The sequence below is a fragment of the Neltuma alba genome, unplaced genomic scaffold, assembly GCF_004799145.2.
Source record: "Neltuma alba isolate B1F8T4 unplaced genomic scaffold, ASM479914v2 tig00012567_pilon, whole genome shotgun sequence".
In the NCBI taxonomy this organism is placed as follows: Eukaryota; Viridiplantae; Streptophyta; class Magnoliopsida; order Fabales; family Fabaceae; genus Neltuma; species Neltuma alba.
Genome location: NW_021637022.1, coordinates 193,360 through 216,420, shown reverse-complemented (window position 1 = coordinate 216,420; position 23,061 = coordinate 193,360). Strand labels below are relative to the sequence as shown.

General features: G+C 31.7%; 4 protein-coding genes across 4 annotated transcripts; 3 read left to right on the top strand and 1 right to left on the bottom strand.

Moving 5' to 3' along the window:
* Window positions 1-2,724: 2,724 nt before the first annotated feature.
* On the top strand, window positions 2,725-4,890 carry LOC114728749 (uncharacterized). Its single transcript, XM_028915693.1, has 2 exons — window positions 2,725-4,617; window positions 4,777-4,890. Exons 1-2 carry the CDS (start codon window positions 2,806-2,808, stop codon window positions 4,870-4,872), a joined length of 1,908 nt encoding a protein of 635 aa, XP_028771526.1. The 5' UTR covers window positions 2,725-2,805; the 3' UTR covers window positions 4,873-4,890.
* Window positions 4,891-7,865: 2,975 nt separating this feature from the next.
* LOC114728750 (E3 ubiquitin-protein ligase At1g63170-like) lies at window positions 7,866-11,732 on the top strand. The gene is made up of 3 exons (XM_028915694.1): window positions 7,866-9,023; window positions 10,631-10,982; window positions 11,360-11,732. The coding sequence occupies exons 1-3, from the start codon at window positions 8,590-8,592 to the stop codon at window positions 11,504-11,506; spliced, it is 933 nt and encodes a 310-aa protein (XP_028771527.1). The 5' UTR covers window positions 7,866-8,589; the 3' UTR covers window positions 11,507-11,732.
* Window positions 11,733-13,188: 1,456 nt separating this feature from the next.
* Window positions 13,189-14,754, bottom strand: LOC114728772 (uncharacterized acetyltransferase At3g50280-like). The gene has a single exon (XM_028915718.1). It carries the CDS (start codon window positions 14,704-14,706, stop codon window positions 13,357-13,359), a length of 1,350 nt encoding a protein of 449 aa, XP_028771551.1. The 5' UTR covers window positions 14,707-14,754; the 3' UTR covers window positions 13,189-13,356.
* Window positions 14,755-20,269: 5,515 nt separating this feature from the next.
* On the top strand, window positions 20,270-22,005 carry LOC114728765 (pectinesterase QRT1-like). The gene is made up of 5 exons (XM_028915712.1): window positions 20,270-20,403; window positions 20,509-20,710; window positions 20,822-21,025; window positions 21,521-21,750; window positions 21,858-22,005. The coding sequence occupies exons 1-5, from the start codon at window positions 20,270-20,272 to the stop codon at window positions 22,003-22,005; spliced, it is 918 nt and encodes a 305-aa protein (XP_028771545.1).
* The last annotated feature ends 1,056 nt before the right edge of the window (window positions 22,006-23,061 follow it).

The window sequence follows — 23,061 nt, the reverse complement described above, 5'->3', positions numbered from 1 at the left end:
TGTGGTGGATTTGATCTGCAAAAATTTTGCAGAACAAACTAATCACAGAGAAAAAAATTTGCATCAACATATGAAAAGATCACCCAAAAAAACCTAAATTTTAAAATAATAAATAAGTGATTTTAACAAATTTTAACACGTCAAAAAAAGAATATTCAAAACCATTACAATTGCCAAATTGTGAAATAAAGAGGAAAAAAAATACTATATTTAGTCCTTAACATAAGAGTTAGTTTAACTTTTAATTAAATTCTAAATATAATATTTTAATTCATTTTGTTTTTTATATTTATTTATTATTTTAAAGATAATTCTTGTAATAGTTGTATATATTAAATATTTTATCAAATGATACTTAATTAGTAATGGTATTTTAGAGAAGACAATATTTATTCATTACAAATAACTAATTTAACTAATTTTGTTAATATACTAAAATTAGTCAATTAGTTTTTATATTAAGGATTGGAAGTAATATATCGATTTGGATAAGTTGGATCTAAAAGTATTACATCAACATTTAGAATAGTGTCTCCAATACTATTATCTCTAATAAAAAAATCTGTGTCTGGCAAAAAAACATGGATAAGAGTGAATTTATATAGCTTCTAGCTGAATCCCCTCTATTTTAGTTATTGAGGGATGAAATTTTTAATGTGAGAGGAGATTATAATTAAAAAAGTTATTTTTAAAAATAATTAAACTACCATGAAAAACTTGGGTCCTTATTTGAGAGAGAGAGAGACAGAAGGAGGGGTATGATGCCAAAAATGCCCCTCATTTCTATCAATTCAGAAGTATCATTCCGATCCTTAATATAAGAGTTAATTAATTAATTTGATTGGATTAAGAAAATTTATTAAATTAGTTATTTATAATAAATAGGTGTTATCTTTCTTAAAATTCCTTGCTAATTAAATGTATTGGTTAGAATTATCATTATTATAAGAACTATCTTGAAAATAAATAAATAAATATGAGAAACAAAATGGATTAGGATTTTATATTTATGATCAAAATAAAAACCAAACGAATTCCTTTATTTAGGGTAGGAGGTGGTACTATTAATAAAATTAAAACTCCCCTCAAATTAGAACTCTTTTATTAAGGAATTTACGACTACTTCCAAATAATTAATAAGTCATTGTAAAAAAATTACAAGTTAGGAATGACGGGTGAGAACATGGGGTCGTGTAATATTACAAATCATCTCAAGGAATTAACAACTTCGTCACTCGTGATTTATAGGTCATCCTAAGAAATTTACAAGTTAAATGCGGGGACATGTTTAGCATCCCAATTCTTTTTTCGTATATAAAAGAAATTAAAGTACTCTTTTGATCCTTAATATAGGACCTAATTATTCGGTTGATTTTAATCCTAAATATAAAATATATTTATCATATTTATTAATTTTTTTAAATTATTTCTATTTATACTCTCTCTACCATAATTAAATAGGAAATGGAAGGAAAATATTAAAGAAGATAATTATGATATTTTAAAAAAATTATATTTTTATAATTAACTAATTTATCTATTTTTATTAATCTAATTAAATTAGTTAGTTAAATATTATATTCAAAATTAATAACCGTGGAATATTTCACTACATTTTCAAAAAAGTAGAGTCTTTGGCATTCTTTCCCTCCAAGTGCAGAGGGAACAGAGGGACCCACCGACCCGGGGTCATAGCCCTCCAATATTTTAATTTTTTTTCTTAGTATTCCAAATTTCGAATGGTATTATATTATATTCCTCTTGTTTTTAATATAGGACCTAATTTTTAAGTTAGTTTTATACTAAATATAAGACTCATTTATCATATTTATTAATTTTCTCTAATTACCCTTATTGATACTCCTCAACTATAATCAAATAAAAGAGGAAGAGGGGTATTAAGAAAGATGATTATGGTATTTTAGAAAAATGTATCACTTTTCTTATAATTAACTAACTTACCTAACTTCTTTAATCTAATCAAATTAGTTAAATAAATCTTATATTAAAGACTGAAAGAGTAATGCATTTCGCTCAATCGTTGTTTTCTTTTTCCGCCAACAAAAGATCCTTCGGTAATTAATATAAAAATAATTAATTAATTTTAAAAATTTTAAAAATAATTAAATTAGTTATTTATAATAAAAACTTTTTAATATGAGGATCATTTAAAAATAAATAAATAAACATGAAAGATAAATATTATATTTAAAATAAAATTCTCACTTAGTTTTTATATTTAGAATAAAAGATAATATTACAAAAATAAACAAAGCAATCATAGGACAAACAAACAGCAACAGACAAAATACATCTGCCAATGCTCGGATGAATATCTTTCACAATCAGCGTGAAGCTTTGGGAGCACTTGACGGTCTCATCACCGAATCGGAATTGATGCAGCTTTAACAGTCTAACCAGCCACTACTATGAAATCCAAGAAACAAAAATAAAAATTTGAACTTTTAGGAACTTTTGAAATGATTCACATAGAGCATGCGAGTTTTGAAAAACTGCTTCTTTACCCATAAAGCTGATATAATATTGTGATTCATATCGTGCTGGTTGAAAATAAATATAAATAAATCAGCTGATTCCTTCTCAGATCTTCAAGGGTGTAATGTAATATATAAACTCTTGCTTTCTTAGTGAATATTATTTGATCCCATTCATAGGTCTTCGTCTTCGTTTCTCCATTTCTATATTCTCTCAGACATCTCCCTGGTCTTCGCCTTCGTCTTCGTTCTCCATCTTCCTGAGTTGGTGCTTCTGTCGGCTTGGGAAGTGGAGCTTTCTGTATCAGATATGGGGCCAGTTCTTCATTCCCATTCAGATTCCACCACGCCACCTGAACGTGATGACATGTCCCGATCTGAATCGAGCAGAAACCCATCCCCAACTCCGTTAACTCCAACTCCTACATCCCACGCCCCGCCAAATACCGGCGGCCAGCCGGAGCAGAAATTCTCCCTCTCCGGCGATCCCCAGGTACGACTTGCTGTATACATAACCATGGCCCAAGCAGGCGTTGTCTTGACCCTTTTTATACTATACACTGTGTGTAAGCCTTTGGAAGAATATCTTCATCCTCTTCTTTGGGCTGTGCTCTGTTCTATTCCTCTGAGAGAAATTCAGCAAACCCTCGTCACGTTTTGGGCAGAACCCTTGAACTTAGGACTCACTGAGACTGTACTCGCAGTTCCAACTTCAATATTTTGTGTTTTTGTCGGCACCCTCGTTGAGATTCGCGAAGAAGTTTTTAGGTTTCTCCTAAGGAAGCCAAAATCTTATGATGAGGCTCCAACAATAATACCAAAGCGCTCTGGGTTTTCCAATTTACTTCGCTTGCTTTTGTCCTTTGGGATATTCTTAATCACATATGAGAGCTTTGGATGTATTGTGTCACTATCGCTTCTGGGATTAGGCTTTGTGTTTAGCTCTGAACAAGCAAGTTCGATGATGTCTACGTTGTCCTCACTCAGAAGTAACAGCTTCAGACGTAGTAAGATTAGTGCTTTCTTCACACGAGCAATACTGAAACGATTGAAAACCGTGGTGGCATTTGGGTTGATTGCTGGTATGATTATGGGGTCTTTGTTTGGTGTTATGTTTTTCTCTTATCGCGTTGCAGTTGAAGGGAAAGACGCAATGATTATGCTGAAACAACGTGTAGAGAGGAGCAATTATGCTGAGACAATTGGTATGAAGAAGTGGATGGATGAGAATGATGTTCCTGGACTGGTAGACAAGTACAGTACGAAGTTATATGAGACAGTGTCTGATCAGATAGATGGCTTGGCAATACATTACAATATGACTCAACTTGTGATCAGCATTAGGCATTTTGTGACTGTAAATAATTCTTCAGCACCTTCATTGATTTTCATGGCTCACTCATCATCATACACCGAGAGGCTCTCACGCTTGCAAAATCTGTTCAGAAACCATGAGTGGAGCGAGATTCATAAAGAAATTGACATCATTTTTTATGATCTTGTAATTATTCTCCATGAATTAGTTCAGGGAGCAAGAGAACTTGCTGGTGGTAGTACCAATATGATTCGAAATGCTTCAACATTCTTATTTTCTATAGCTAATTCCATAATCTCAGGAGCTGCAGGGGTTCTAAACTTTGTGTATCGGTCAATGGTGTTTTTCTGCGTTCTGTATTTTCTCATCACATCAGATTCTAGGGTAACAGAGCAAGTGATTGGTATGATTCCAGTTTCAAGCTCAACTAGGGATAGATGTGTGAAAGCTATTGAAGATGCAATATCAGGAGTGCTTCTAGCCACTGTAGAGATTTCATTTTCTCAAGGATGTCTCACTTGGCTCTTATTTAAGCTACTCAACATTCATTTTCTGTACATGTCAACTGGACTCGCCTTCATCAGTCCTCTAATTCCTCTATGCCCGTCGTGGCTCGCGACAATCCCGGCAGCTCTGCAACTATTGCTGGAAGGAAGATACATTATGGCCATTGTCTCATCTGTAATTCACATATTTCTGATGGATTATTGTGCCTCTGAGGTCATGAAAGGTGTTCCTGGGAATAGTGAATATCTTACTGGTCTTACCATCATTGGAGGAATGACCTTGTTCCATACAAGTCTAGAGGTAAACTGTCACTTTTCATGTTTCAATTTACTGAAATTTTCTATCAAGTATTTTGCTCTTTCTGGAGATAAATCTCAGAAGATGCTAGTTCCAACTAGATTATGACCCCTTATTCATTGGAATTTTGAGATCAACTGAGAAAATCCACTGGTATTGCAGGATGCTGTAATGGGGACACTGATAACTACGGTTGTGATTGCTGTGAAGGATTTATATGTTAAGTTTGTCTTGGATGCTCCAGAAGACAGGACCTAGAAGAAAGAAAGCTAAGTCTCTCTGCCTCTGCAGGTTGGTGCAAGAGCATTGTTCATTCTGGAGTTTGCCTCCATATTCTGTATCAGATAAGTGTGGGGTGTAATTATAGTTGCAAATAAATTCATGTTTTCTGGTTTTTGGATGGTAGAAAGTGAGAAATGTGGGTAGGCGTGATAATGAAGAAAGAACGAAGGAAACTTTTACTGTATTATCAGGTTTAATTCAAATTTTTACGCTCTTTGAATCCTCACTGGCGGATTTTCAATAGGAAACTAAATGACGCAAGTAGGATAAATAACTAATACTCCGTCTTTAATGTAAGATTTAATTAACTAATTTGAATAAATTAAATATATTTGTTAAATTAGTTAATATGATGTATTTTTTCTAAAACATCATAAGGATTTTTTTTTTTAATTTCCTCCTTTACTCTCATACTTGATTATTATTAGAAGAATTTCAATAGGGTTAACTTGAAAAAAATTAATAAATATATGAAATAGGTCTTATATATAGAATTAACATTAATTTTTTAATTGGGTATTACATTAAGAATCGAAGGAGTAGCAAATATGATTAAAGACAAAGGATATGAGAACTTTTGAAGCCAAAACATCAAATCACAAAATGCTTGTTTAGCAGATATCTCGTTATTAGAGAGAATAGGTTCAAGTGCATTTCTCATCTTAACTGTTTAGATATTCCTTATTATGTCTTAAAATTTAATTACTTTTTTTAACTATATCTTTATTTAATATTTACACTTTTTAAGAAAATTACAATTTCTTTAACGATATATTATGGGTGTAATTTTGCGTCCATGTGATGCATTTTTTTTGGGGTAAAAAATGTGATGCATTTAATGAGGCGATTTTTAAAGACAAAAAATAGTCTCACTCTCTCACACACCCACGTATAAATAGGATTACAGGAATAATATTTAGACGCTCCATATTTTCTTAATTTCTTAATTACATTATTTAAAACATACAACAACACCGTATGTTGGCGGACACAAGCTTATGAAGACAATCATTGGGCCATGAGGCCCATTATGGATTCCGACATTGGACTACAGTATTAATGATAATTAATTAGTGATGGTTTGGCACCCAATACATTATTGTTATTTTATTCAAACGGACCAACTAAATCCGACAAGAGCCTATAAAATGATAAAAGGGGAACCAACCCAATTGTGATGTGGGAACATACTCTGGCCTTGGAAGGTGGCTGAATGGTTCAACTAATTAATTTTCTTTATTTTTCCCCATTAATTAAATAATAATTAATTAATTAATTTTGGGGCGTTTACCTTCGTTCCATCAATCATGCAGATGCAAAACCATCTTCTAGTATTTATCATAAATTTTTGAACTTATCCATAAAAATTATGAAATAAAATTCGATTAAAATTGTCTTTTTGTCTTTAACTAATACTATATTTATCTGAAAAGCAGTTTAGAATTTTTGAAAATTACTCACAAAAAAAAAGACTTGAAAGAAATAGGAATTAACTATGAAATTTTTGAAAAGTTAACTTTCTGGGGGGGGGGGGAGTGATCAATTGAATCAAACAGCCTCAATTAAACTAGCACCAAATGTATATTTAAGGTAATCTCAATTCAATGTATTAAATGTACGGAAAATGAAAAAAAATTCATTGGCAGATTATATCTCTTCCATCCTATACAAGTTAACAGTATTATTATTTACATTTGGCACTTCATTTTTTAATTAAAAAAAGTTCTATTTTTTTGGACAGAAAAAAGTTCTAGTTTAAATCCAATAGTTTTTTAAATTAAAAATAACAATATCTATCTGTCAATCATTCTTTTTTAATAAAAAATAATTTTTTATAAGAAAATAAAAAAAATATTTGACCACGAAATTTCTAATTATGTTTTTAACCCCACCCAACTCTTGCCATCTGAATTAGCCACCTTGGCTAACAAATATCTTTCTTATTTTGATCCAATTATTAAAATATAAAATCAGGAAATAAACATAATATCTTCTCTTTTTTTTGGACTCGAAACATAATATCTAAATTAAAAAGAAATCAGTTATAGTAAAAGAAAATTTAAAAAACAAAAGACCACAATTAAGAGAGGTTGAAAGTAAAACTTTACAAAAGCTGAATCATGACTTCTCAGTTCACATGAACCTAGTCTAGCTTCAAAGTCAATGGAAAAACTAAAAAGTTGACCATATAAAAATAATAACAATAATAAATATTAAAATTTTCAGCTTTCTTGGATGGTCCCATCACATTTATCCATTTTTCTGAATGAGGCTGCTTTCCATTAGCAAGAGATGTCAATATCAACACGTTGCATGGCATATCACGCCAAGGGATAGGGATATATAGATGGATGGTTAAGCTAATTCCAGTCAATTAGGTCGCAAATTATTTCTTTGATTAAAAAAAATTGCTGCTTTATTATTGATTTATTATTTGGAATTTGACTATTTAAGATTAAGCAACGTGGTACCAATTGCTAGTGGTTAACACTTAAAATATATATACAGGTCCAATTTCAGGAATTTAAGTAACATAACTATTCCTCAAAGCACCTGTTTTTTTAATTCCTTAATTTCCCTTTCTTAGTTTTGTTGAAGTTGTCTCCTAATTTATTGTGACGTCTCTTCATAAATTCTTAATTCTCTTGATATTAACGTTGATTGGGATGGAACCACTTTTATTTCTCAATATTAAAATGTTCAAGTTAGATAATTTAAATCAAATTCTAATAGTATAAATTAGGGTCAAAATTCATGAAAGCAGTTGGCAGACGCAATAGATAATCATCACTCTTTCAAACTTGTATGAATTTCTATTTATTTATTTCATGAAAAAGGAGTCTTTACAGTTTTTTTTAATATTTTGTGATGTGAGAAAGAAAGGGGTGAGTTCTGAAATTGAAGTGCGAAGAACAAAAGTCACTTTTATCTGAGTTTGGCTTGCTCCATAAAATAAGAAAAAAGGAGAAGAAGCTTAGACTGAGGAAGTTGGCCAACCGTTAGCTTCCCTCCAAATCTTTTGGATTCCCTTCCAATCCAAGCAATCCCTTCACCCCCTTATTCTTGCTCACCTTCTTCACCTTCTTCTTCTTCTTCTTCAGTATCTTGCTGCTGAAAAGTTTCATACTTCTTTTCCTGCTTCAAATCCCCCCTTTAAAAGCTTTCTGCACAGGCTGTTGCTGCTGAAAGTTTCTCACTTTTGTCTCTCTGAAGCATCCCTTCTTGTTCTTCTGATTCATATTCTTGATCTCTATCCCAGAATTTTCCACCTGAAGTTGTCTGTGGATTTTGTTTCGGCGGAAAGTTTCATCTTTTTCAAAGTTTCCCTTCAGAAAAGTTCTTCAACTGAGCCAACGATCCTGCTCTGAGAATTCAAGACCTTAAAGTTCAATTCTTTCAGCAGTTAGAAACTGAGGATTTTTAATGGGGATTCCGACACATCGCAGCTTGAGCTATTTCTAGAAAGATTCTCAGAACTCTGTATCTACAACAAGCAAATTTGGTTCTACGTGTATGTCTTCTTGTCTATTTTAAATTACTTCGTGAGACTTCAAGCAGGCGTCTTCTCTGCAATTTTGTAATCCCACCTTCTGTTCTAAGAATCATAGAAGACTCCGTCCCTTGAACAGCCTGATTTGGACTCTTTCTGAACCTACGGATAAAAAAACCTAGGAATTCTCGCCCTGTTCTGGAATGAATTCTGCAGAAGCAGAAGATCAGACGTTGGAAAGTGTCAGAAACAGGTCACCTTCTGATTCCTTCATGATTGGGATGGTAACGAGGATTTACAGAGCCAGATGGTTCGTGTTCTTGAGGAAGGTCTTCCAGTACCAAAACGGGTCGAGATCGGATATGGGGTCCAACCCGTTTAACTCTGCCACTTGGATGATGATGGAGCTGCTGGCTTTGATGGTACAGATAACGGCGTCGTCGGTGACGTTGGCGATTTCGCAGGAAGAGAGACCAGTTTGGCCGATGAGGTTCTGGATTTTAGGGTATGAAGTTCTGTGCGTTGCTAGTTTATTGCTGCTCAATGGGAGATATCGCCTTCTTCATTCGGATCAATCACATGTTCTTAGCGTCTCTGATTTGGAACAACAGAGAGGAAGTGAAGAGGAAGAAACCAGGTAAACTTGATAAACTTTTTCTTTTTCCCAAAAGAATCATTTTCATTAACATGAACATGAAGAAGATTAATGTATGTTTGTCTAGGTATTTCTAAAGAGAAGTCTCAACTTGTGTGGTTTAATTAAGAGTGTTCATTTTTATGTCCTGTGTCAGCGCGTCATTTCAATCCCAATCATTTTGAATGGGATAATAGTGTTCCAAAAATTTATGAAATTGTTTCAATATAATATTCAATATAAGAATCAATTGATTAATTTGAATAGATTAAAAAAATTTATTAAATTGGTTGTTTATAATAAATAGGTATCGTCTTCTTTATTGATCATGTATATTAGCTAGAACTACTATTTGATGAAACTTTTAACATGTACAACTACTATAAAGATTATTTTTAAAAAAATAGATGAATATAAAAGATAAAATAAATTGAAATCTTATATTTAAAATCAAATTTAAAGTTAAACTAATTATATTAAGGAAAAATTGCAAATAAAGACTCTAATATGTGAAATTATGATTTGGTACCTCAATTTAGAAAATAGCTCCAAAGGTCCCAGTTTCAAATTGTAAATATAAAATGTAGGTAAAATATCTAAAATACCCCTTCAGCCAAATGACAAGCTGACTATGGAAAATGATAAGTTCACTTTAACAGATGACAATTTCAGTAAACCAAATTACAACTTGGCTGAGAGTATGCCAAATGACAAGTTGACTATAGGAAATAATAAGTTTACTTTAGTGAATGACAATTTCAGAAAACCAAATCACAATTTGGCTGAGAGGTATTTCAGACATTTCACCAAGATTTCATATTTACAATATAGAATCGGATATTTATTTTTAATTTTTCAAATTAAGGGTCTCAAATCATAATTTTACATATTAGAGAGTCTTTATTTACAATTTTTTCTTGTATTAAACACGGTTGTATTGCTGTACACGAAAGTAGAGTACACTGAAGGACAAGAATAATGATTGAGTTATAGATAGGTTTATGTATAGTTATGGATGTGACATGTGAAAAGATTAGAAAGGGCGATGCATGGTTAGTGAATTTAGGAAGAGGAAAAAGCCAAGGCACATACGTACGTCCCCTCAAAATTCTTCAATTTTTTCCCTTTTCATGGTAACTTTTGATTGTTTAAGAAAGTTATCCAGTCACTTATATATGTATATATGTAACTTGGATTTTTCTTCCACAAAAATTTCCAATTTTTCTTGACACAAAATTAATTTATTTCATCCCTTGCATGCTACACATGGTAATATTTTATGTTTTTATTATTTTATTTGATTATTAATATAAAAGTTAGGTAATTAATTTAGATAAACCAAGAAAGTCAAATAAATAAGTCAATTATAACAAATATTAAAAAAAATCTCTAAAATAACCCTACATAACATTAAATTATAAATCATTTTATAAATTAGATAAATTATTTTATTAAAAAATAAAAAATATGAGAGATAAAAGTGAACTAACGTCTTATATTTAAAAATCAAATCTAACAATCAACTAGTTTCAATATTAGGAGCCGATTTTGAATTTCTATTTACATCCCACTTCTTTTTTTCCAACTAAATTTGTGGATGTGATGTGCAGGATGTGTGCGTTGATGAACAAGTGCAAGAGTTCAGTGGAAGTGATGTTTGGAATATGGTTTGTGATGGGGAACGTGTGGGTGTTTGGTTGCGGCCATGGATCAATCCACAGAGCTCCAAAGCTGCATGTGCTCTGCATCACCCTTCTTGCGTGGAACGCCATATCCTATTCCTTCCCTTTCATTCTCTTCCTTCTCTTCTGTTGCTTCTTCCCTCTTCTCGGTTCCCTGCTTGGCAATGGCCGCCCATTTCAGTTTTCTCCTTCCCCTGTTTCCCCTGCTTCTCAGCACCAAATCTCTCTGCTTCCTTCTTGGTCCTATGACCCTGCTTCTCAACACTCTCAACAACACCAAGTAAGTGTTGCTGTTTATGTAATTATTTTCTCCAATCATAAATATAAGAGTTGAGTAATTAATTTCATAAGTATTAATAAAATTAATGTAAGTATTAATAAAATTAATGAAGTTAATTATATGTTAAAGAAATGCGTATTGATTTTGTCATAACACTCTTCTTGATTATTTGCAGCGAAAATTATCTCCTCAATTAAAAATCCTCTTTTAACATGTGTAATAATAAGGTAATTTGGAAAGAGACATGATTAAATTGGAAAAGATATTTAAAATCAGAACAACATCCTTACCTAGTTCCAATATTTAAGATCAGAATGAGTAACACTCTATGATGTCTTATATTTATGCACAAACTGAATTTATGACATTGATGACAGGAATGCTGCATATGCTTGGCCAAATACAGAGAGAAAGAACAAGTGAGAGTTTTGCCCTGTTCCCATATGTTTCACCAGAAATGTGTAGACCAATGGCTCACAATTATATCCTCCTGTCCTCTCTGCAAACAGGGGATAGGGAGGTAGAAATATATCACACTCAACCCAACAATGTCACAATCCTCACTTGGGCTTGCCACTTTCAAAGGTTCCCTTTTTGTTTGTTTCTTTGTTCTTTTGGTTCACTTTAGTGCAATGTACTTTATTGGGGTTGCTTGTGTGAGTTTGAGCATATGCATAAAAGCATCTCACCAGTAACCTCTGTAAGCCGTGCTTCTACTTAAGATTTTATCCCCCTGTTTTACCATTTACGTAACCAATAATGAACAAAAAAACATTTGCTCTCTCTCTCTCTCTCTCTCTCTCTCTCATATAACATGAAAGCCTAAATAGCAAGTACAAGAGAAATTGTACATCAAAATTTCTTTTTGTCAACCACCATCTCTAGATGAAAGGTGATTTTTTTTTTTCCAATCAAAGATATTCAAAACACTATTACATAAACTCAATTATTAGTGTTGTATGTCAACAGCAAGTTACTTGAGTGATAGTCCACCTGCTACGCTTTGATTCAAACTTCACATTGATATATTTGTGTACATGGTGTATTTAAATTGTATCAAATGAAAAAAAAAAGAAAAGAAATATCAGCGTTGTGCCTTTTTGGATTTTGGGCACAGAGATGGGTTTAATAACTATGGTCATTACCCAAGGATACTGTGTTTATTTTCGGGTTGGGCAATATTGAATGCTGTACTTAAATCTGCAGTATGGGCCGAATCGGGTAAAAACCGATCACAAGCCATTGGTTCTGTTCAGCTTCCCTTTCGGATTGTCGGCTCTCTTCATTTTAAATTTTCTCCACGATGATTACTTCACGGACTCCATTTCGATTCTTTTTCCAACATAATCCTCCCAGAGTATATAACGTATGACTTTTATGAAAAGTTAATGTTGATGCTATATAGTATACTATAATATCTATTTCACATGTTTGTCAATTTTTTAAAATTAACCTTATTGATATTTTTTCAATAATAATTAAGTAGGATAAGGAGGAAGAAAATTAAAAAAGATGCTCAAGATGTTTTTAAAAAAAAAACATATCATGTCAACTAATTAAATTAACATCCCTAATCTATTTAAATTAATTAATTAGGTCTTTCATTAAGGACATGAGGAGAAGTAACATGATATACTATTTCTGATCCTTAATATAAGACCTTATTTGACTTTTATTTTGGTCCTATTTATTAGACTTCAATCCACTTTGTCTTTTATATTTATGTATTTTTTTCAAGATAGTTCTTCTAATAATGGTAGTTCTAGCTAATAGACTTGATTAACAAGGATATTTTAGGAAAAACAATATCTATTTATTATAAATAACTAACATAACTTATTTTCTTAATCTCCTCAAATTAGTCAACTAGCTCTTACAATTAAAACCGGAGGTAATAACATTTAAAAATCAGGACGTAGTTTTAACGTGGATTACATGGATGAGCAATCATTCAAAGACACTTTCAAAGTTTCAATGATTTATATTTTAAGTTTTTAACCGACAATTTTTAAACAATAAAATTATTTTTTTAAAAAAATGATAGCTAAGAAATCATTTTCATTTTAGATTATGCACCCATTAAAATAATTGTTTTAAAAAAATTGAAAAAAATACATAAATTTAAACTGTTCAGATTAGATTAATTAGTTGCTATAATTGTCACCAAAACTCAATCATTAAAAACCACATGGGAGAGATGCTCATGTTAGGTAAAGATCAATGCTCCAACATATTAATATGACCCCACTACCGTCATGTTTCAGAATTCAGATGTCATAATCAATGATTTTCTGGACAAATATCATCATAGTTATCATTACACAGATCACAAACAAGCAGATCATACAGTTTAAGCAACACATTCAAATTCTAATTAGTGTGCAACAAAAGCCATGAACTCAGAATCATTTCCCATAGCCTCCAATAATGGAAGCGAAAGGCAAGCTTCAATGTCAATACTTCCTTCTTCTTCTCCTGCAAACAAAGTCACCTTTCCAAATCTCTTATTCCCAGCTCCACTTCGAACTCCCACTGGTTTTCCCCACCCAAAATCATTCCCGTAAACATCAAACCTCGGAGAACTACTTATCAGCAACGCATCATCAAGAACTTCACTCAGTGTTTGAAGCCTCGGTTCCTTCAGAAACGAGTCCACTCGGCTCCTGAGCTTCTCTTCTGTGTTCGAAGACACCATCTTTTTCAGATTCCAAGCAACTTTTCCCAGTCCTCCTTCATCAACCACTTCTCCAGCTTTCATCGTCACTCTTCCTGCAAGTTGAACTGCATTCCCAAAGTAATTATCTGGTAATGGAGGTCTCGTTATTTTTCCTCTCGTTCCTATGCCTAATAGGCAGCTCATTTCCTTCTCTGGGTCCACGCTCTGGTTTCGGATCACAGCTCGCCAAATATGACTCAGAAGTGCTTGAAGAGAAGATACTGTGTCGGTGTTGGCCTCTGTGTTCGCTTTTACTTTGATCTCTGCGATTTTTTCTTTTGGAAAGTGAAACAATCTCTGCTCGCTGAGAGCTGCTAGATTCTGTTGTTCTCGTGGGGGGATGGTGAAAGGGATACGAATGGGACGAGTGATATCAGGAGGGAACCAGCGTTGTAACAATGGCGGTTTGGAGATTTGGTTTGAGCCACGCGAGATTTCAGACCAGGAATTGATGAAGTGCCAGAACGACACGCCGTCCACCGCGGCGTGGTTCATCGTGAAGCCGAGGAAGATCCCGTCGTTGAGCTCCGTGACCTGAACGCCGAGCAGAGGATTGGTGGTGCCTTCATAGTTCTTGAGACCGTTGAGTGGGAAGAAGGAGGAGACAACGTGGGGAACGTAGGTGGGTTCGAGGATGTCGGCGACGGTGGTGTCGGGTGCGACGGCTTCGACAAAGAGGGCACCGGCGTTGTTGCAGTCGATGAAAAAAGAAGAGGAACTGTCGCCGCCGTCGTGGTGCTGGACGACGGCGAAACGTCCGGCAAGAGGAGGAAAGAAGTCAAGGGTGGAGGAAAGGGATTGCCTGAGGTTAGTGATGACGGAGGACTTGTCATGAGACGGAGGGATACGAAAGAGAAGACCTTTTTGGATGGAACCACGAAGGAGGGGACTCAGATCCAATGGAGATAACTCGATCAAAGTTGGGTGAGCCGAGTCGTTGCCGTCGTCATCGGCCTTCAGATTCGCTGCCTGCACTGTGCCGCTCCATATCACTCTGATTTCTGTCATCTTCTTCGCTCTCTCTTACAAGACCAGCCAAGGCGGAGAAGCAGAAGCTCGCTGTTACTGCTATTATTGCTCTCTCACTTGCCTTTTAAACTATTAATTCTGTCCCCATCAACTTTGCTATTATATTAAAAGAATATATAAAATCAATAATACTCCTCCCGTCCTAATTATAAGACCCAATTGACTTATTTGAGGAGATTAAAGAAGTAAGTTAAGTTGGTTATTTATAATAAATAAGTATTATTATTCCTAAAATATCCTTGCTAATTAAGTATATTGGCTAAAACTATCATTATTAGAAGGATTATCTTGGAAAAAAAATGCATAAATATAAGAGAGAAAATGGATTGGGTCTTATAATTAGGACCAAATAAAAAGTCAAATTGGGTCTTATAATAAGGACCGGAGGAGTATTATATAAGATCAATATTAAAAAAATAGGAAAAATTGTGAGAGAAAAAAATCACTGAAATAAAAAAAATTATAAATCACGACTCCTTATAACAATAGTATAGTTAACAACAAGAGTATGAGTTTTAACAATAATTTTTATGAACGGTTATTATATATAATTTTTTAATTTCAATGATCCTTTTTTATATTTTTTTCAAAAAAAATATTTTATAAATTTTTAAAAATGTTGGTTGTGTCTTTTAATTAATAAACTTCATAAATTTGGCTTCCCATCTCATGTATAAGCAAAAAAAAAAAAGAAGCTTATCATTAATATTTAAAAATATCAATTATGTTTATTAATTATGTTTGAGGTTAATTGTCTTAAAAAATGCTTATTATTAATATTTAAATGGATTAATATTATTTTTAGTTCTTAAAATTTGATTTCATTTTAATTTTGGTCTGCGAAATTTCAAGAAACAAAATTAAAATGAGATTAAATTTTAGGTATTAAAAATTATATAACTCTATTTAAATTTTATTTCCTCCTTAATGATAATTACTTGAAAATGAGTAGAATTAATAATCTATAAATGAGAAAAAGAATGAAAAAAATATGTGGGAGAAATGTAATACAAAAGAGTATGATAAATAAAAAAGAATAAATAATTATGAGCAAATTTTTAAAAAAATGCATTGAACATTAAAATAAACTCAAATTAAAATTTATAAAATAGATCACACTCACTGTCAAATTTGAAACAATAAGAGGGAGTATTAAATGGCACAGCTGAGAATAAAGTAGAATTTGCTTATTCATATATTATCTTCGATCCTTAATATAAGAGCTGATTAACTAATTTAAGTAGATTAAAAAAATTAGTTAAATTAGTTATTTGTAATAAATATGTGTTATTTTTTTTAAAATATTATTACTAATCATATGTATTAGATAGAAATACTATTTAATAAAACTTTTAATATGAGCAATTACTATAATAATTACTTTAAAAAAATGAAAAAATATGGGCGGGCATATGAAGCAATATGAGTCCGCATTAGGTGGCCATCGAATCCGTATCAGGTGCCCATCGAAGCGGTGAGCACCTGATGCTCAGTGGCCAAACGGTGTCGCATCATGAGCACAGTGAAACGCTGAAAAGATTTCCCTCCCCATCCACGTGAAAATTGATACCCCTCTCTGCTTTTTTACTCTTAGGCCATAGTTACTTCCTTTTTTTCTTTTTTTTAAAGTCACTCACCTTTTTTATTTAAATATGTTTATAATTTAAAAAATTCAAACTTTTTTTTTGGAAATTAACACATATAAGCTATGTGTACTATAAAATTATATTTAGATTAAACTTAAACCTTCTACAATATCTTCCAAAAAAAATGTTAACTAACACACCTATACTTCTTACACAAGTTAAGATGCATCCCAACATACTTGTTAAGTAGCAGTATTTTAAATTAATTTGCGGTTCATCTACCATCCTAAAATATCTTTTAGTAGTACTACTTCCGGTCCTAATTATAAAACCTCGTTTATAGACTATAAATAAGGATTTATAATTAGGATCAGAGGTAATATATCATAACTTATATCAGACAAAATATTTCAAGTAAAATCAAATATCTAGGTGTATTAAATAAAAGGAAAAAAACTTATATCAAGTTTCTCTTATTTATTATCCCAAGTTCTCTAATCATATATAGCTAGGTGTTCTTTTTTGTTTCATATGAATTTGTAATTAAATACTAATATTTTAATAATACGATACATGATCATGTATGATTGAAAAATTCCACATAATGGATATAAAAAAACTTGATGTAAGTATTGTCCTAAATAAAAAAAAATTAGCCTCTTTAAATTCTTAATACTTTTGAAAAAATATTTTAGGGTGTTAAATAAATCACAAATTAGCTAGGAATATGGAATGCTGCATAAAAAAATATTTCAAAAAAATGGATGTTACTTAGAAAATGCAATGCAACTTAGAAAATACTTTAACATGCATATTAACCAACGTAAGAATTATGGAGAATAAAAAGAAAGGGTGATTACAGCCAGAGGAGTTGGGGCATTAGTCATCACATGGAATGGAGAGGGAAATCATTTCAGTGGGTCACTCTGGCTACGATGCGACACCGTTTGACCACTGAGCATCAGGTGCTCATTGATTCGATGAGCACCTGATGCGGACTCGCTTCATATATCGGAGGTAGTAATGCTAAAAGATATTTTAGGATGTTAGATAAACTCTAAATTAATTTAAAATACTAATACTTAACAAGTATTTTAGGATGCATCTTAACCTGTGTAAGAATTATGGGTGTTTTTGTTAACATTTTTTATAAGATATTGCAGAAGGTTTAAGTTTAATCTAAATATAATTTTACAGTACATATAGTACTCTTCCGATCTTTAATATAAGACTAATTTAACTAATTTGATTAGATTAATGAAGTTAGGTAAGTTAATTAATTATAAGAAATATGACACGTTTTTCTTAAAATACCATAATCATCTTTCTTAATATCTCATCTTCCTCTTTTACTTGATTATGGTTGAAGGAGTATCTATATAGACAATTTAGAGAAAATTGATAAATATGAGAAATAAGTCTTATATTTAGGACTAAAACCAACTTAATAATTGAGTCCTATATTAAGGATCGGAGAAGTATATAAATGTGTGTTAATTTTCAAAAATAATTGCTATGATTGAATTTTTTAAGTTATAAAGATATTTAAATTAAAAAAAAGTGAGTGACTTGGGGGGAAAAAAGAAAAAAAAAAGTGACTATATAGCCTAAAGGGATAAAAGGGCTGAGGGGTATCAATTTTCACGCGGATGGAGAGAGAAATCTTTTCATGCTTATGATGCGACACCGTTTGGCCGCTGAGCATCAGGTGCCCATGGATAAAGCAAGTGATGATGCCGACAGCGACAGTAAGAATTGATTTCGTTGGCCCAGGAGGAAGCTGAGTTGAATTGAACCGTCAACTACTACTCCTGTTTCTGAAGTGGGTATTCTCGTTTGTTTTTATTTATGAATCGTAATACTACTTCCGAATCATATTCTAATTATAAGAGTTAGTTAATTAATTTAAAAAGATTAAAAAAAATCAAATTAGTTATTTATAATAAATATATTGTCTTTTCTAAAATATCCTTACAAATTAAGTATATTGGTTAGAACTACTATTGTTAGCAGAACTACTTTAGAAAAAATATATAAATACAAGAGACAAAGTAGATTAGGGTCTTATATTTAGAACCGGAATAAAAATTAAATAAATTCTTATATTAAGAACAAGAAGTAGTACTATTAAAGTTTTCACATTAATATATAAGTATATTATTCATTTATTATTTATAAGAACAAGTCATGAATTTTTTTTATGCTTAATTGCTAAAGTAGAGGAATCAATAATTAAAAATGAAAAGAATTACAATGAGATCCTGAGAGGAAAAAAAACTACTAACAAGTCTAAATGACAAATTAGAAGTTATTATTTTCTACTTTAAAACTTTTTATTACAGATTGTTTAGATTGTTACTGATACTTTTTAGTAATTTTTTTTAATTTTGATTACAATTCTCCCTTAAAAGAACTCAGAAAACCCAAAAATATTTTTAAAATTTATTTGAATATATTTGCTTTGGTTCAATTTCAGGTTTAAAAAAGTTAAATATGTAGATCACCAAATCAAAACCAAATTTATTTTTTACATGAAAAGTGATGCGAGGTGGTTTAAAATTCAGCCTTTCTTTATATTAATTATTTACAAAACAATATAATGATATTGTCATCATTCCTTAGCGCTCATACATTTCTGTAGCAACCTCTCAGAAAAGCAAGTTACTACAAAAAGAAGAAAAAGCTGAGCATATAAATATTCATGTCCTTCGTCAGATAAGTGGCAAACCACACCTACTCTCAATTGTTAATTAATGTGTCGAGAGTGATGGCCCTCTGCCCCACTCCTAGTTATTTATGTATTTATTATTTTAAAATTAAAAATACAGCCTTGATTAGCAATATATAATCCAGACACGTGTAATTGTGGCTCTTTTGATTATGCATTGCATTTAGAGTTCTGCATTATTGCTTTTTTTTAAAAAAATTAATATTAACTTTTTTATGAAATTTTTCTTAGAATAACTGATTAGTAAGTTAAATATTTTCTTATTATGATTTATTATTTATGAAATTTTTTTATCGTCAGTAAATTTTTTTCTTAATATGATACTCCCTCCGTTTCTTATTATAAGAGATATTTGATGCTTATGGCACGTTCCTATATATAAGAGACACTTAAAAGTTGTCTTTACTTTTTTGTGTTGATTTCTTATTTTACCCATATTTATTGTCTCCAACTCACATTCTCCCTCCCTCCCACTTCTATTTCTTTTAATAATTTAATTGTTCTCTCTCATGCTCTCTCCTTATTAATGAGGGCATTTTTGGAAAAAAGATTATACTTTTTACACATTGATTGTTCTTAACTAATTTTAACTGTTTTTTTAATCAACGTAATTCGGTTATTCGTCTCTTATAATAAGAAACGGAGGGAGTATATAATAATTTAATAATTTTAAAATAAATTCCAAGTTATTGATATAGATATTGGCCGGTGATCTATAAAAATAAAATCGTCAAAGATATTTAACTGTCTATATGCTCTAATTCTTCTTCTCAAATTTTAAAAATAAATTTTCTAAGACTACGTACTCACTGTATATATGCACGAACACGTTATTTGTCCATAACTGTCTAATACTATATATTTCTCCACTTAAATTAAACTCGAAAAAACTAAAAATACAACTGAGATATATAATCTTTTTATCTGATTTTATATTGATCTTCCTATTATCAATAAATCATAACAAATGATTTCAATTCAAAGTTTTACTTTTACCGCCTATTTTTCCTCATTTTTGGCGCCTTCTTCTTCTTCATTAATAACCTGAGGCATTTCGGCGCCGTCTTGATCATTCCAGAAGCAAAAACAGCAGTGCTCGTCGCTAACCAGCATGAAGCGGCCAGCACTTGAACTGTTGTTTTTATCGCTGGTAGCGACGGTGGCCGCCTCCGCCGCCTCCACAGGTGGATTCATTTCGTGGAAAGACCTGATAGCAACTCGGAGTGACATGAAGAGGGGTAGGGTTATCGTGGTTGATCAAGACGGACGTGGAAATTCAACCACAGTTCAAGGAGCCATTGATTTGATCCCTGTGAACAACGGATTACGAATGAAAATCCTTATTTATCCAGGAATTTACAAGTATATGCACATGTTTCTCTTTTCTACAATTATTGATATTAATTATCATTATCCCTAATATGTTTTGATCATTACAGTAATTAATCTGATGCATTAACATTGCAGTGAAATAGTAGAAATACCACAGAACAAGCCGTATATTTCAATGATTGGAAGGCCAGATACAAGAAACGGTGAGTTGCCAGTGATCACAAGTTCTAGAAAGGCGTCTGATACTGATGAAAATGGGAACCCTTTGGGAAGTATGAATACTGCAACTGTTTTTGTTCAATCTGATTATTTTGTTGCTGCCGCTCTTGCCATTGAGGTAATTAATTAATTGATCATTGAATGTGATTAATACTAATGTCTAAGTCTAATTAACAAAAATGATATTAATTAATTAAGTGTTTTGTGGGGGAGATGCATTATTGATCAGAATAGTGCAGTTCCAAATGGAAATGGAGATGGAGATCAGGCATTGGCAATAAGAATAGATGGAGATAAGTCAGTGTTCTACAGAATGAGGTTCTTAGGGTATCAAGATACTCTTATGGATAACATTGGAACTCATTTCTTTTATCAATGTTACATCCAAGGAAGCGTTGATTTCATCTGCGGAAGTGCTACATCATTGTATCAGGTATTTGTTATGTGGATTCCAACTGAATGTTTACTCGTTAAGCACCTAAACGCTTCCTGGAGATATACGTACCCTGATATTAATAAGCTTATCTAAACTTTTGGTGTATCAAAATATAAGAAATGAATGTCTACCAAGCTAGCTAGCAATGAAACATATGCATTACTACCTTCGGTTCTTAATATAAGGGTTAGTTGTGTAATTTGAGTAGATTAAAAAAACTAGTTATGTTAGTTATTTGTAACAAATAGGTATTGTCTTTACTAAAATATCCTTACTAATCAAGTATATTAGTTAGAACTACTATTATTATAAGGATTATCTTTAAAAAAATGAATACATAATGTGAGAGACAAAATAAATTGGAGTCTTATATTTAGAATCAAAATAAAAATCAAACGAGCTCTTATATTAGTAGCTTTTTAGGGCTTTTGAACTGGCTATCAATTGACCTTTATATATTTCTGTAACTAGTTCTTACTGTATTATTATCAGGACTGTACTATAAATTCAACAAATTCAGGAGGAGCAATAGCTGCACATGAGAGGAATAGTGAAGATGATTCAGGTTTTATCTTTGAGGATTGCAGAATCCAAGGAAACGGACCTACCTTTCTTGGGAGAGCCTGGGGCAATTATTCTAGAATTATATATTCCTTTTGCAGAATGGATGATATTATCCAACCTCCAGGTTGGAGTGATTGGGATGAACCATACAAACAAAAGTAAAATCACTGTCTAACCCAGATTTTCCTCTTTTTTTTTTTTTTTTTTTTTTGAAGTTTTAGTAATATTTATTTATGTTAAATAATATGAATTTATTATATTGTAGTACTGCGTTTTTCGGAGAGTACATGAATGAAGGACCTGGATCAAACAGAACTGGAAGAGTCTCATGGTCAAAATCTTTGTCTGATGATCAAGCGGTTAGATTTGTTGGTAGAACCTTCATCAAAGGAAACGATTGGCTGAAAATATAGGAGGCCATAATTGTGTGGTTCATTCTTCCTCGATTATTTTTGTTAGTGTGTTAGGCCGGTGATATATTTCTTCTAAGCTTTTTGAGCTTGTTTTTTGTTTGTAATTTTTATTTAGTTAGTTAATATATGAGTATTGTTCAGCCAAAAAAAAAAACTCTTTGATGTATATAATGATGATTGGTTTTGTCCTCATCATAAAAGAGTGAGATCTATTTATATTTTAAAAAAAATTAAAGTTAATGATATTTTATATTTTAGACAATGAATCTTCATAAGTGACCCATCTTTATGTCATTGCTTCTCCCTCAAAAGCCTCATTTCCAGGTTACTAAATTTAAATCCCACTCCACCTGTAATTGTGATATGCAAGTTTTCAAAAGTAAATATAAAACTCTGTTTAATCTTTCTGACACCAGATACAGTAGTGCTGTTAAGTTTATACAGTTAACCTTATCTGTTGGATAATTTTTGTTTAGAAGCTCATCAAAGTCAGGATATATGTCTCTAAAGTCAGACAACACCTGTAGAGAGTATATTATCCACCAATAAGGTCTTTATATTAGCGGTGGGAATATGAGACTATATGTTATGATGATATATTAAACATATATTATCAAAATCATTTTCATTAAGGTGTAAACCACTGTCCACTAAAATTGACTATAACATCAAGTGACTGGAAGGTTTCAGATACAGTAGTTAAAGATAAATAATTAAATAAAAATTATTAACAAAATGCTGAATAAGAATACAAATAAAAAGAAAGAAAGAAAAACATTGTGATAATAAAGAAGGATACTATTCTAGCAATTTTATTATCTGTTGCAAAAAATTTATGAAAAATATTGATAATAACAACATGACTTCATCGGGTATAGTTTCAAATTTTTGTACCTTTTTTCCCTGATAGACAATAGGTTATCTTTTTTCTATCTTATCTGTTACGAAACAAAACGTTAAAAAGACATAGCTTTTTTTTTTGGCCCTTTTTATTTAAGGGTGAGTTAAATTAATAATGTCAGAATTCAAAAAATTAAAAATGCCTTGCATCAATAT